The sequence below is a fragment of the Podarcis tiliguerta genome (assembly GCF_965153285.1).
Source record: "Podarcis tiliguerta genome assembly, chromosome: Z".
In the NCBI taxonomy this organism is placed as follows: domain Eukaryota; kingdom Metazoa; phylum Chordata; class Lepidosauria; order Squamata; family Lacertidae; genus Podarcis; species Podarcis tiliguerta.
In genome coordinates this window covers 3,291,255-3,305,084 of record NC_139553.1, presented here as the reverse complement: position 1 = coordinate 3,305,084, position 13,830 = coordinate 3,291,255, and the positions used below count along the sequence as shown (strand labels likewise).

Below are 13,830 nucleotides of genomic sequence, written 5' to 3'. Positions count from 1 at the left end.
AGGACAATCAAAGAAACATTTCAGTGTCGTATAGTATGAGATTTTGTATTTGCAGAATATGGGTAAATTTATTTTCAAAATGAGAGCAAGAGCATCAAGTGTGTAAGAATTATTTGTGTTCTTATGTAGCTGCCTTGTTTTATACTTTCTGGACGTCCCATGGTCATATTATAAAGTACCGTATTTTTCGCTCTATAAGACACACCAGACCACAAGACGCACCTAGTTTTTGGAGGCGGAAAACAATAAAAAAATTATTCTGAATCTCAGAAGCCAGAACAGCAAGAGGGATCGCTGCGCAGTGAAAGCAGCAATCCCTCTTGCTGTTCTGGCTTCTGGGATAGCTGCGCAGCCTGCATTCGCTCCATAAGACGCACACACATTTCCCCTTACTTTTTAGGAGGGGAAAAGTGAGTCTTATAGAGCAAAAAATACGGTAGTTGTGTTCTGTGTTATAAATCAAGCACTGCTAGGAGTCCCCCCCCCCCCCCAGTGTATTTCTTACCAATAAAAAATTTGGAGTGGCACAAACAAATTTTTATTCTTAAAATGTGAAACTTAAAACCATGGAGAGACTTGGTCTGAATAGAGACATTGGATTCTTATCTCATTTTTAGCCATCTCACCCCTTGCTTTTCCCTGTAAGACCATTGCAGTTGTTAACAGTCGTCAACAGGTTTACCACACCTATCAGCCAATCACCCGTTCCCACCACCCTTCTGAGTAATACCCTCTCACTATATATGAGGGTCTGGTGACTTCTGATTGAGTGTATCTGAAGAAGTGTGCATGCACACGAAAGCTCATACAAGTGACAAACTTAGTTGGTCTCTAAGGTGCTACTGGAAGGATTTTTTTTTTTTTTCAACCAGAGAAAACAGTTTGAGAACCACTGCTCTAGGGTCTCTGGCAGGGGAAGGTCTTTCCTGTCACGTTCTATGTGGCCTTTTTTGTAACTGGAGATGCTGGGGAGTGAAACCTGGGAACTTTTGGAAGAAAAGCAAGTGTCCTAGCACTGAGCGATGGACCCTCCCAGGAGAATATGCCGTCTGTGGGCTTTGTGGCCTGTAGGTGCACAAGACTGCAAGGACTTGTGGGTTCTCTTGCTGGGACCCTGGCCTGTTTACTTTGATTAGATTTTTTACTTGCCCCTTTGTGGTAAGGGTCCCAGAAGGGATTAACAGCAATATAATCTTCTTTGGCCATCACTTGTGGCCGAGTAAGATTGTCTTTCATGAAAACTGTCTTAACAGTGTATCTGTAAGTGACTGTGGAGGTCAGTTCTGGATCCACACATCCTTCCACAGTGGGGACATACGTTTCTGGGCAGGAGTAGATCACAGTGAAGGTTTGCCAAGCGTGCCTTCATCTTTGCACGTTTCTCCATTTCATCCTGAGTTCAAGTGTCTTCAAAGCCCATGACACCTTTGGTAAAGGCTGTTCTCCAATTGGAGCATTCGCAGGCCAGTGTTTCCCAGTTGTCGGTGTTTATACTACATTTAAGCTGTCATTACCTGTCATGGGCCAGGAGTCAACTTCATCCGCTGAACAGCATCCTGGAAAGGGAGAAGGCAGAGTGGCTCCACCTGCAGCTGATTAACCTCCAGTGACACAGAGGAGAAGGCATTGATGAGAACCAGCTGGCTTCAGCCTTCTTAAACAGAGCTCTCAGCAGACAAGAGTTTCCATCTGGACTCTTGGCTTTGTGATCTGGATGGTCTGACTACGTGGATTTCTGCTTGCCCAACCCTCGGAACAGACTTGACTTCGTATTCTGACTCTGCCACGTCTGAGACTCTTCCGTTTGTTTGGCCTCACACTCTACATGCGGTTGCTGGGCAATGCAACTGACATTACACCAGCTTCTTAGGGTGGTGGAACTACTGAGAGAGTACCCCGCTGCCCTGGGAAATATTAACCCACACCCCAGAAAAAAATGTCTACTGTTAATCATCCTTGGGCTATTCCAGGAATGGGAAACCTGTGATGTTCTAGGGGTTGCTGGACTCCATGTCCCATCAGCCCCTTCCAGCATGGCCAGTACTCAGGAATAATGGGAACTGTAGTTCAAGAACCAGTGGAAGGCTACAGGCTCCCTATCCCTGGGCTAGACCAAGCTTCTGTCAGTCAAACAGAGCAAGTGGCTTCTGCATGTTAGTTTCACACTTCATAAACGTTGTTTAAGGCTGTTTTGTTTACTTGCCCCTTGGTGGGATCTGTGTGCTAATAATAATAATAATAATAATAATTTATTATTTATACCCCGCCCATCTGGCTGAGTTTCCCCAGCCACTCTGGGCAGCTTCCAATCAAGTGTTAAAAACAATAAAGCATTAAATATTAAAAACTTCCCTAAACAGGGCTGCCTTCAGATGCCTTTTAAAGAGAAGATAGCTGCTTACTTCCTTGACATCTGATGGGAGGCCATTCCACAGGGTGGGTGCCACTACCGAGAAGGCCCTCTGTCTGGTTCCCTGTAACCTCACTTCTCTCAATGAGGGAACCACCAGAAGGCCCTCGGCGCTGGATCTCAGCGTCCAGGCTGAACGATGGGGGTGGAGACGCTTCTTCAGGTATATAGGACCGAGGCCATTTAGGGCTTTAAAGGTTAGCACCAACACTTTGAATTGTGCTCGGAAACGTACTGGGAGCCACTGCAGATCTCTCAGGACCGGTGTTCTGTGGTCTCGGCTGCCACCCCCAGTCACCAGTCTAGCTGCTGCATTCTGGATTAGTTGTAGTTTCTGGGTCACCTTCAAAGGTAGCCTCACGTAGAGCGCATTGCAGTAGTCCAAGTGGGAGATGACCAGAGCATGCACCACTCTGGCGAGACAGTCCGCAGGCAGGTAGGGTCTCAGCCTGCGTACCAGTGTGGAATGCCATTACATTAGGGAGTGCAGGAAGTGGGAGTTGCCCTTTGGTCCTAGCCTCCTAAGAGACTTGTCTTTCCTGTCTCTCACCCTCCCTTTGTTGTGTCTGTCCAGGTGAAGTTGGGGGAGAAGGAGCAGGCTGGGCCAGAGGATTCTGAGGAGCTCATAACAGTCGATGCTGTTGGCTGCTTTGAAGATGACGAGGAAGAAGAAGAAGAGGAGGAAGAGGAAGAAGAGGAGCAGCAGCAGGGAAATGCTGGAGAAGAGGGAGCCTCTGGACAGCTGGATAAGGAAGAGTCTCTCATCAAGCAGGTATATTTTCCAAGAAGGAGTGCAGCAGTGGCTGCATTGGATGTGCCCACCTGGCAACCGAAAAAGGCTCATTTGGTTGCTACAGTGACACTGGTTGCATGTCACTCAAAATCATGGTTTTCTGTTCCTTTAGCACAGTGTTCTCAACCTGTAGGTCCCCAGATGGTGTTGGACTACAACTCCCATCATTCCTAGCCAGCATGACAAGTGGTCAGGGATGATGGGAGTTGTAGTCCAACAACTTCTGGGGACCCACAGCAAACCATAATTCCTAGCTTGGTGTTACATTCAAACTGGGCCATTGTAGATTGCTTCCCACCAAATCAGAATATGAAATCTTGGTGTAGGAATCATTGTTTCTTTTTAATTGTAATTTTTGGTATGCTTTAAACATATTTTATATAGGTATATAGTTTTAATTCTATCAATGCTTAATTGTTTTTTATTGGTTTTTCTATGTTTTTAGCAAATCTTTTTTTTAAAAAAAAATATAAGCCCTGTTAGGGGAAAAGGCCAGGGTATAAATAAATATATTATCATCATTGTTTGGAGCACAACAAACCAACCCCTGAATTTGGATGTAACACTAAACCATGCATTATTGTTTGCTGCTCGTGCTATAAAAAGAGCTAAACAATAAAAGTATCACAAAAAATAACAATTATTTAAAACATACAAAAAATTAAAATAACAATAAGCTAAAAACAAATTAAAACTTGGATCAACTTTCTAAACATCTGGGTTAGGCTTGTCGGTAAACATTCCTTTTTTTTTTTTTTTAGCAGACATCAAAAAATATAAAGTGAAGGCACCTTCTTGATATCAATAAGCAGGGAGTTCCAAGGTGTGGGTGCAGCCACACTTAAAGATTGACTTCTTACAAATGCAGAATGGGAATTCCATATGTGGTAAGGTGATATCATAGGTCCTAATTGTAACTGAAAGGCCAGGGTGAACAGATTAATTTTTTCAGTGGTGAGAGAAACCCATCTAGGTTGGCACCAGCTGACCCTATGAGGGAACCACACTCCACAGTCATGGTGCCACTACTGAGAACACATTCAATCTGGGAATTGTAGCCTAGCAATATCTCGAGAGCACTAGGTTGGCTGGCTCCTTCTGCTTCAATTCATTTTGGTCTCCTTGCTGGCCCTAGTAGGACCACCTTGGCCAGTTAGCCCTGGTGATCATTTGATGTCTACTGACTGCGTCCCGCCCCGCCCAATGACCCCTGAATTTTTGAATTTTATTGATATTGATGCTGCATTTTATGTTGTTTTAATGCTGCTTTTAAGTCGCGTTTTAATCAGTGTTTTATATTTGCTGTTAGCTGCCCTGAGCCCGGTTTTTGAACCGGGAAGGGTGGGGTATAAATTATGATTGTTATTATTATTATTATTATTATTTATTATTATACAAGGCTAGGTGCAGAGGTCATTATTTGTCCAGTCTCACAGAACAGACTGTCCTGGTTTATCCATTAGTGCTGTAGCTTATCAGCACACCTGGTGCATTTAGGGCATTGTGTTTCCTGGTCAAAAAGCTTGGCATACATTCATGCTTTCCTCCAAGTAATGGAGTGCAGTGGACTCGCATCTTAACACAGAGGATAGGTTCCAAAACCAGTGCATAAGGTAAAAATCACATAGAGCCCAAATTACTTTGGATTATCTCCCAGGTCTGGCTGCAAGGGGCCACTGCTTATTTGCAGCACCTCCCTCAGTCCCTGGTCCTTCCTTGAGCAGGAAATGGATCAATGGGGAGAGGGTCTTCCCCACCTTTGTGCTGACTGTCGGCTGGCAAAGTGTGGGGGGAAGCTGCATGGGGAGGCCTTTCCTGTGTCTCCGCAATCTCCCCCAACTTCTGCATGTGTCTGCGAGCAGCCAGGTCGGTGGGAAGAACGTTGGTGACTTGTGGAATTCAGTTGGTAGTTCACCACACCTCATCCAGTGTGATTTACCAGCAGAGTATGTGGAGCCCCAGCAGAGTCTAGAGATTTCCTGCTCTCAGCGGAACAGCTTCTTCCAGAGTCCTCAGTTAAGGGGAAAAACTGATCTCCCACAAGGTTCAAAGACAAGACAAAGTCAGACACCTCTGTCTACTAGATATAGTGCTTCTGGTCTCTGAAGTAAAGATACATGTGCAGAGAGACCCACTTGCACTATCATCATGCTAGCTAGCTAATGCTGCTGTGTAAAGCCCACGGCTGCTTCCCCTGACTCTCACAGATTCAGAGTCAGACCCTGACAGCAAAGAGGGCAGGACATACCGTATTTTCGCTCTATAACACGCACCCGACCATAACACACACATAGTTTTTAGAGGAGGAAAACAAGAAAAAAAATATTATAAACGAAACAGTGGATGTATGATTTTTGTGGTTCATGCTGTGGCCACAGACATGTGATCTGACGGTGAGTTTGGGGTAGCCCAATGCAAAAATCCTGAGGATCCATGTGGATCCATGTTTGTAACCAAGTTTTTGCACCACTGCGGTCCCAGGCAACAGTGGGTGCGTGATTTTTTTGGTGCAAATTGTAGCCATGGACATGCTATGTGATCTGATGGTGAATTTGGGGTGACCCAGTACAAAAATCCTGAGGATCCATGTGGATCTGTGCTTTGTAACCATGTTTTGAGTGAGGAGGGAAGGAAAAGCACTCAAGGGACAAGTAGCATGCGTGGCATGTGTGGAGAAGGATGCTGCTAATAATGCAGAGGAGGGGTATAAGAGGAGAAGGCTCCTCTCCTCTCCCGCTTTGCTCCTTTAAAGCAAGCAGGCTCTGCTTCTCTCCCTCATCCCCCCCAGCTTAGCGAGCTGAAAATCTTTCCTGCTATGTAGCGAGCTGAATGGGGAGGAGAGAGGGACAGAGAGCCTGCTTGCTTTAAAGGAGCCAAATGGACAGGAGCCGCTTACACTCGTGTAAGCGGCTCCTCTCCCGGTTTGCTCCTTTAAAGAAGCAGGCTCTCTGTCCCTCTCTCCTCCCCACTCAGCGGCTCTTCTCCCGCTTTGCTGTTTCGAAGCGAGCCACGGAGGAGGGAAGCATTCGCTCCATAACACGCACAGACATTTCCCCTTACTTTCTAGGAGGAAAAAAATGTGTGTTATGGAGTGGAAACTACGGTAGACAAGGGATCATGAAAGCAGTGCCCTAGAGAAGATTATACCCGTCCAATGGGAGGGGGAATGACTCAACAAGTGCTGGTGTTTTGTTTTTGTTTTTTTACATATTTCTTGTATGGTTGTTGTCCAGAATAGTTGGATTTGCAAAAATAACCAAGCAAGTATTAGAAATCACCCCAGAACTGGCCCTACTAAACATATTCCAAGATAATAATGCACACTCATATCACAAAGAACCCATAACCCACCTACTTTCAGCAACCAGAAACATCATAGCCAGACACAGGAGAGACCTGTCAGGAATAAGCATGGACCAATGGTACCAAATAGTATGGGAAGCAGCCCTACTAGAAAAATTAACCAATAAACTGAAACTGACACGAGGACAAACAGAAGAAGACGCCTTCACCCCGGTATGGCTCCCCTTTATAACATACACAGCCCAACAAGACAATGACAATAATCCACCAACAGCATACAAATCAATATAGCTAACCTGAACCAAAACACTCATCCACCCCACTCACACATGAAAACAAAGACCACCACAGCCAACCACAAATAAACAGCCACACCCTAAGCCAACCCCAACCTCTCTCACCACCAAAGGAACACAAGTGAACAGCAAAGAACCTGCACAAGCAACGCTGACACCAAACCCTACATATATTAAGTAAAATAGAAACATCGTCACCTTACCCCACCCCCACCCATCTTCCCTCTCCCCCCCTTTCCTTCCTAATGTCTCAACAAATGAGACTGATTTGTAAAACTATTACATGGAAAAAATACGAGAGAGAGACATTGCACATACTTTTGTAAATCAAGAAAATCTTTAATAAAAATACATTTTTTAAAAAAAGTGTGTTGCTATGGTAACCCAGTGCACCTGGCACCCTTATCTCAGAACATCCAGACATGAGGAATGTGCTCATTAAGGCATGAGCCCAGGCGCTGTGCGATTTAACCCATTGTTCACATTACACCAACAAGGGAGAGCGAGGCAGGCAGGCAGGTGGAAAGAGAGAAATGGAGGCTGGAATGGATCCCCACAGTTCCAGGTGGGATCCTGGTAGCCACTTTTTCAGGAGCTGCAGCTGACTGCCTGCCACAGCATTCGTGTAAATGCATGTGTATTGGAACTTTCCTCCTGCTGCGTTGTGTCTGGCTAGATGACCCTTGGAGAAGGGGATTTCTTCCAACTCTGGTTCTGTGATTTTGTGGAATGCTCTCGTGACCTCAGCTTTAGTTTGCACAGGAGCTTCTCTTCACCGTGGAATGGATGACCCTCGCTTGGGGTCCCTTCCAACCCCACAATTCTCTTATTCCCATTTCTTGTTTCCATGCATGTTGGGCTGAAGGAAGCAGCACTGGAAGATTCCGGAGAGAGTGAGGAGTACTGTCCAGATACCATCTATGGTAAGGAAACCATCACAATTGCTGCTGGCTTGGGGCTTTTTCGTCTTATTTCTTCCTGCTACTACAACCCCTCCACACCATATTTATGCTTTCTAAACTAGTATTTTGCCATTACTTGAAAATTTGTAACTACCCTAGATTTAGAAATTCATTATAAAACAGGGACACTAAAGGCAATAGGCCCATAGATAACCTGTTTTTACTCTCAGGCCAGGCTCTTACAGTAGCTAATACTGAGGGAAGGATTTCAAAGTAAGATTCCCGATAGTTTTCTTTAAAACAGCAGATATTTAAGCTTTCTTTTTATTGTTATTTCTTCCAATACTGGATATTCTTTAAACCATTATTTTAACATAGCCAATTTTGTTGCACGATAATAACTGTTTATTCTGGGTGCTGCCATACCGCTGCTGCTTGTGTTTTTTATACAGAGTTTTGGGCAGCTACCCTTAGTGGTTTTTTGTTCCATATGAAATGCTGTATCAATCTCTGCCATTTTGACAGTATTTCAGATGGAATACTAATGGAATGTTTAGGAGTATAAATAAATTCTGGGTAGGACAGTCGTTTTTACAGTAAATACTCTCCCATACCATGAGATAGATAAGGAATTCCAAAATTCCAGTGATTTCTCCCAACTCACAAAACAGCTTTTGGTAATTAATCTTTACTATATATTCTAATTTGTTTGTAACCCATATTCCCAGATATCTAATTCTGTGTTTATTTCTTCACTGTATTTTGGTTATCCATTCATTATCTCTTAAATTTTCATTTGAAATGTTCGGACCAAGCCACTCATGATTTGTTGTAATTTATTTTATACTGTAACCTGTTATTTCCCTGTAACAAGATAACAACCTTATGACTTCTTTATAAGATTTCACAGGGTGAGGCGAAGGGAGGACCACATCATTTGGATAAAACATTACCTTAGTATTTAAAGAGCCATATTAGATCCCATGAATATGTACATTTTTGCTTATTGCTATAGCCAAAGGTTCAATAGAAATAGCAAAGATCAGAGGGGATAAATGACATCCCTGTCTAGTTCCTCTAGATTAATTGAAGAATTCTGACAACACTCCATTTGCCATTACTTGCGCTTCTGGGTGTTGATACAAAAGTTTGCCTCCCACCTGCTAGTTTTGTCGGTCATTTCAATGGAGATCATATGTGTGCTCAGGAGGGTTGCAGCAGTAACACCTACTCTTTTTAATTTTAATTGTGTTTTTGCACTTTTCCATTTGCTCCAGTTGCTAGAAAGAGCTGCCTGATTATCAGCTGTGCAACTGGACTGCAGTGAGCAGAAAGCACTATATATATATATATATATATGCTTTCGTAGATTTTCACGGGTACAGGAATGCAGGTTTTGGTGTCCTCGGGTGTCTTCCCGTGTAAAAGTTGGGGTGTCTAGGCGACGTTTCGACGAGGTCTCACTCGTCATCTTCAGGCTGGTGCTTTCGGCTTCTTGTTACTGGAACAGAGCCAAGCCAGAGCACAACCAAGTGCAGTACAGCCATCTTCTCAGAAAAACTCTTCACAAAGTTCAAGAGTTCAAGACACGAAGGCTTTAGCAACTAATCCACACCTAATGACCCACCTAAGTGGGATTCAGGAAATCACTCAAGAAATCACTCAAGATATCCCTCAAGTAATTAAGGAACAAAAGAAGAAAAGGCACACTAGCCTGGGAACCTCCTCTCTGCCCAGAACATTGGAGGCTATACACCACACCTCCTCAACAGTATTTATAGGAACTCAAACACTGAGATCCTGCTCTGTTCCAGTAACAAGAAGCCGAAAGCACCAGCCTGAAGATGACGAGTGAGACCTCGTCGAAACGTCGCCTAGACACCCCAACTTTTACACGGGAAGACACCCGAGGACACCAAAACCTGCATATATATATATATATATATATATGCTTTCCTTATTTAACAAGAGCAACGTTGCCTTTTAAAATATTAAATAAATAAATCCCCCTACCCTTTTCCACATATGCTGCAATGCTTCGACTTAAACAGGGATTACGTTTGGGGGACTGCGCCTAAAGCCAAAATCGCGCATAGTCAAAGCACTTTGGGTGCAATGCCAGGTGGGATTGTCAAAGTCCTTTTTCTCAGACACCCAACCCCTTTTCTGCCCCTTAATTTTATTTATTTATTATGTTTTTGCTAAGCACATGAAGCTGAATGTGCACAAGTTAAAAATGGATGTAAGTTGTGGGCTTCCTGTATTTATGTATCACACAATGCTTTATGGGGGAGGGGGGAGCTTTCATTAATTCATTTTGGTTCTGTTCAGTGTGATGTGTGACTTCCCTTCCCCTCCCTCATTTCACAGGCCTGGATTTTCTGGTCCCTGTGGTAGGCTTCCTCTGCCGGCTGTGCCACAAATTCTGCCATAGCGACTCTGCTGCCCAACTTGCCCACTGCAAATCCCTGATGCATTTTGAGAATCTCCAGGTGAGACCCTCTTCTGCCATGTCTGTCTGCTCTGCCCCCCCCCCCATGGCTCCTCCTGTGCTTCAACCTTTAGGCTCCAGGCTTCATAATGCCTTCCTATTACGCCCCTGCTGTCTTGCCACTACAAGCCTTTCCTCCAATGCCTGCTCTGTGCTTCTAGATCAGTGTCTGTCCCACTGGCTGGCAGTCCTGTTGTGTCATACTGTCCATTCCGTCTGCTTTCCCAAGAGGAATGGTCCTTCTCTCCATTAAGGATCCTGGCCAGCTGCATGTGACCAAATGGTTTATAAGGGGTTGATTCCAGACTTAAGTTCTCTATGAGAAAAGTTAGTTGTGATTTAAGGTAAAGGGAAAGGGAACCCTGACCATTAGGTCCAGTTGTGACCAACTCTGGGGTTGCGGCGCTCATCTCGCTTTACTGGCCGAGGGAGCCAGCGTACAGCTTCCGGGTCATGTGGCCAGCAGGACTATGCCGCTTCTGGTGAACCAGAGCAGCGCACGGAAACGCCGTTTACCTTCCCGCTGGAGCGGTACCTAGCTGGAGCTGGGACCAAGTAACAGGAGCTCACCCCGTCATGGGGATTTGAACCGCCGACCTTCTGATCAGCAAGTCCTAAGCTCTGTGGTTTAACCCACAGCGCCACCCGCGTCCCAAGTTGTGATTTAGGTTACGCTGAAATCAATGATGTGGCAGCTGTAGCTTTTCCTGAAGAGCAGAGACTTTGCATACAGCACTTGCACGTTTACGGCTTCTGGGATTGAGTGCTTTAATGCACAGACCATGGGGTTGCCCCCGAGGAATGATTCGGATTTCAGGTTAACTCAGTTCCCATTCTCTCTTCAGACTAGTCTGAGTGTCTCTGTGTTACATTGGACAGTGTCAGTAACTGTCAAACTTGTTACGTGTGATGCTACCCATTTGGCAGCAAATGTACAGTGGAGAACTGGTGCATATTTCATGCTAAAACCTGAAAAATTATGCAGCAAAAATGCACAACCAGTTCTGCAGTAAAAGGTAAAGGGACCCCAGACCATTAGGTCCAGTCGCGGCTGACTCTGGGGTTGCGGTGCTCATCTCACTTTATTGGCCGAGGGAGCCGGTGTACAGCTTCCGGGTCATGTGGCCAGCATGACTAAGCCGCTTCTGGCGAACCAGAGCAGCGCATGGAAACGCCCTTTACCTTCCCGCTGGAGCGGTACCTGTTTATCTACTTGCACTTTGTGCTTTCGAACTGCTAGGCTGGCAGGAGCAGGGACCGAGCAACGGGAGCTCACCTCATTGTAGGGATTCGAACCGCCGACCTTCTGATCGGCAAGTCCTAGGCGCTGTGGTTTAACCCACAGCGCCACCCGCGTCCCAGTCCTGCAATACCTACTATATAAATTTGGTCTTGCTTGTCACTAAGTCAAAGGGCCCTGAAGGACCCTGAAGTCCTGACTCCCCAACCACTGGGAATCTTACTCAGCACCACCTCTCTTCTACACTCCCCACAGATTTATCTGAAGCCATGAGGACTAGCATGCATCTTTGGTAAAAATAAAGCACAGTGCTGGGTTGTGTTCCCCTGGGACTGCATCAGGGCCACTGGCTATCAAGGGTAGAGACCCTCTTGAAGGAGGAGTTGCTCCCAGCTGCAGGTTTGCCCACCACATGTTTGTGGGGCAGCATCCTCACATTGGGGACCAGATTACGAGTAACCTTGAATTCCTTTTATTTTCAATTGCAGCGGTACAAAGCCATGAGACTCCAGCCTGCTACTGCATTTGTGGACAAATCCATTAATCCCCAGCAGGAGCTGAGCGGCCTGCAGACTCCGACTCCGACTGCTCCTGCTGCTGCTCCTGCTCTTGCTGCTGCTCCTGCTGCTGCTGCCACCGCCATTGACAAGATGGATTGTAAAACAGAGGCTCCTAGTGTAGGAAAGCAAATCACGGTGTTAATGGAAGCATGTCAGTCTTCAGGAGAAGAGGCTTCCGCTGCAGAGCAGAGTCACAATTTGAATAGATGATGTGTGTGGAGCGCTGCCCATCGTGGAGGAGGTGAAAGGGCCATCTCCCGGCTGCTAGCAATAGCTCCTTGGGGAGGCAGGCTGCTGCTGCTGTAGGAAAGGATCAGGACTTCCTGTGAAGGTGGAAGAGTTCTATGGTTGTAGGGAGGGTCTCGGCAGATGCTGGAGCAGGTGCATCTGCAAAAGGCTGAGGCCAGGGAAAGGAAGCGGACGCCCTCTTTTCATCACAGCTGGTTGGCTAGGTAGAGGGCCAGATTAAGCTGCCTATTTGGTGGGGGGGAGCTTAATTCGTTTATTTTATTTTATTTTTTGCTGGAAAAGCCTTATTCCTTTTCTGTCCCTCCCCCCCACCATCTTTTCCCCCTTGTCATCTCCTTTTAGAGAAATAAAAGTATGCTGTAGTTTTGTTGCTGTTTTTGTTCTGAAGGATTTAAGGGTGGGGCGAATCCATGGCTTTGCATGTCTACTCAATAACAGGATGTCTACTCTCTTCGTGGCAATTCTTGAACCCACTGGACCAGGAAAAGCACTCTGTAGAACAGCCTTTCTCAACCTTGGGGCTCCAGCTGTTGTTGGGTCACAACTCCCACCATCCCTAGTGGGCAGTCCCAGTAGTCAAGGATGGTGGGAGTTGTGACCCAACAACAGCTGGAGACCCAAGGTTGAGAAAGGCTGGTGTAGAGAATTCCTCCTCCTTAAGTCATTTAAAGCATCCAGCGTATGATCTTCCACCTCAACCTCCTGCTTTTTAATAGAGCCACTAAAATATTTTGCATTTTTTGCAAATACAGTGTGGCGGGGCAAAGCTGGGTATTTGAGGAATATGTGGCCCTCCATTTGTTAATTGGATCCCAACACCCCAGATTATTGGCTGTTCAGACTGGGGCTGATGGGACTCCAGCTCTCAATAGAACCTGGTATGTCACACGCTCCCTTTCTCCAATCTCAGATGTAACTGACACGTGCATTTTAAGCCTATGTTCATAGAAGCAACTCAGATTGTGAGTTCGAGCCCTACATTGGGCAAAAGATTCCTGCATTGCGCGGGGGTTGGACTAGATGACCCTCATGGTCCCCTTCCAAATGTTGGAGGTTATTCAGAGTAAAATTGGTCTTTGAGCTCTTATTGTGAGATTCCAATGGTGATTAGAAATTTCACAGGCTTAAAAGAGTGACACTGTGTTAGAACTTCATAGCAACAAATTGACATCATCCCCAAGTGCAATGACTGAAGAGTCCCAATCCCATTGTGATCCGGAAACATTGCTAATGCCATGGTTCTCCCATCAGTTGTTGGACCTCAACTCCCATCATGCATGACCACTGGTCCTGCTCACTGGAAATAATGGGAGTTGTGATCCAACATCAGCTGGAGACTCAAGTTAGAAAAATACTGGTCCTCTACAGCAGTGTTCCCCAACCTTGGGCCTCCAGCTGTTTTTGGACTACAACTCTCATCATCTTTGACCACTGATCTTGCTAGCGAGGGATGATGGGAGTTGTAGTCCAAAAATAGCTGGAGGCCCAAGGTTGGGGAACACTGCTCTACAGGCACTGGCTTCTTTGTAGAGCACACGGCCCTCCAGTTGTTGCTACACTATAACCCCCATCGTTCCTGGCTGGGG

At 45.7% G+C, this 13,830-nt stretch overlaps 1 protein-coding gene across 1 annotated transcript in view; it reads left to right on the top strand.

Moving 5' to 3' along the window:
• The window catches only part of CIZ1 (CDKN1A interacting zinc finger protein 1), a 38,564-nt gene extending 25,953 nt beyond the window's left edge, over positions 1–12,611 (top strand). Inside the window, exons 12-15 of the mRNA XM_083423070.1 lie at positions 2,985–3,182; positions 7,668–7,725; positions 10,075–10,196; positions 11,924–12,611. Coding sequence (XP_083279196.1) covers positions 2,985–3,182; positions 7,668–7,725; positions 10,075–10,196; positions 11,924–12,205 — 660 coding nt within the window. The 3' untranslated portion in view covers positions 12,206–12,611. The remainder of the gene's footprint in view (positions 1–2,984; positions 3,183–7,667; positions 7,726–10,074; positions 10,197–11,923) is intronic.
• Positions 12,612–13,830: the final 1,219 nt, after the last annotated feature.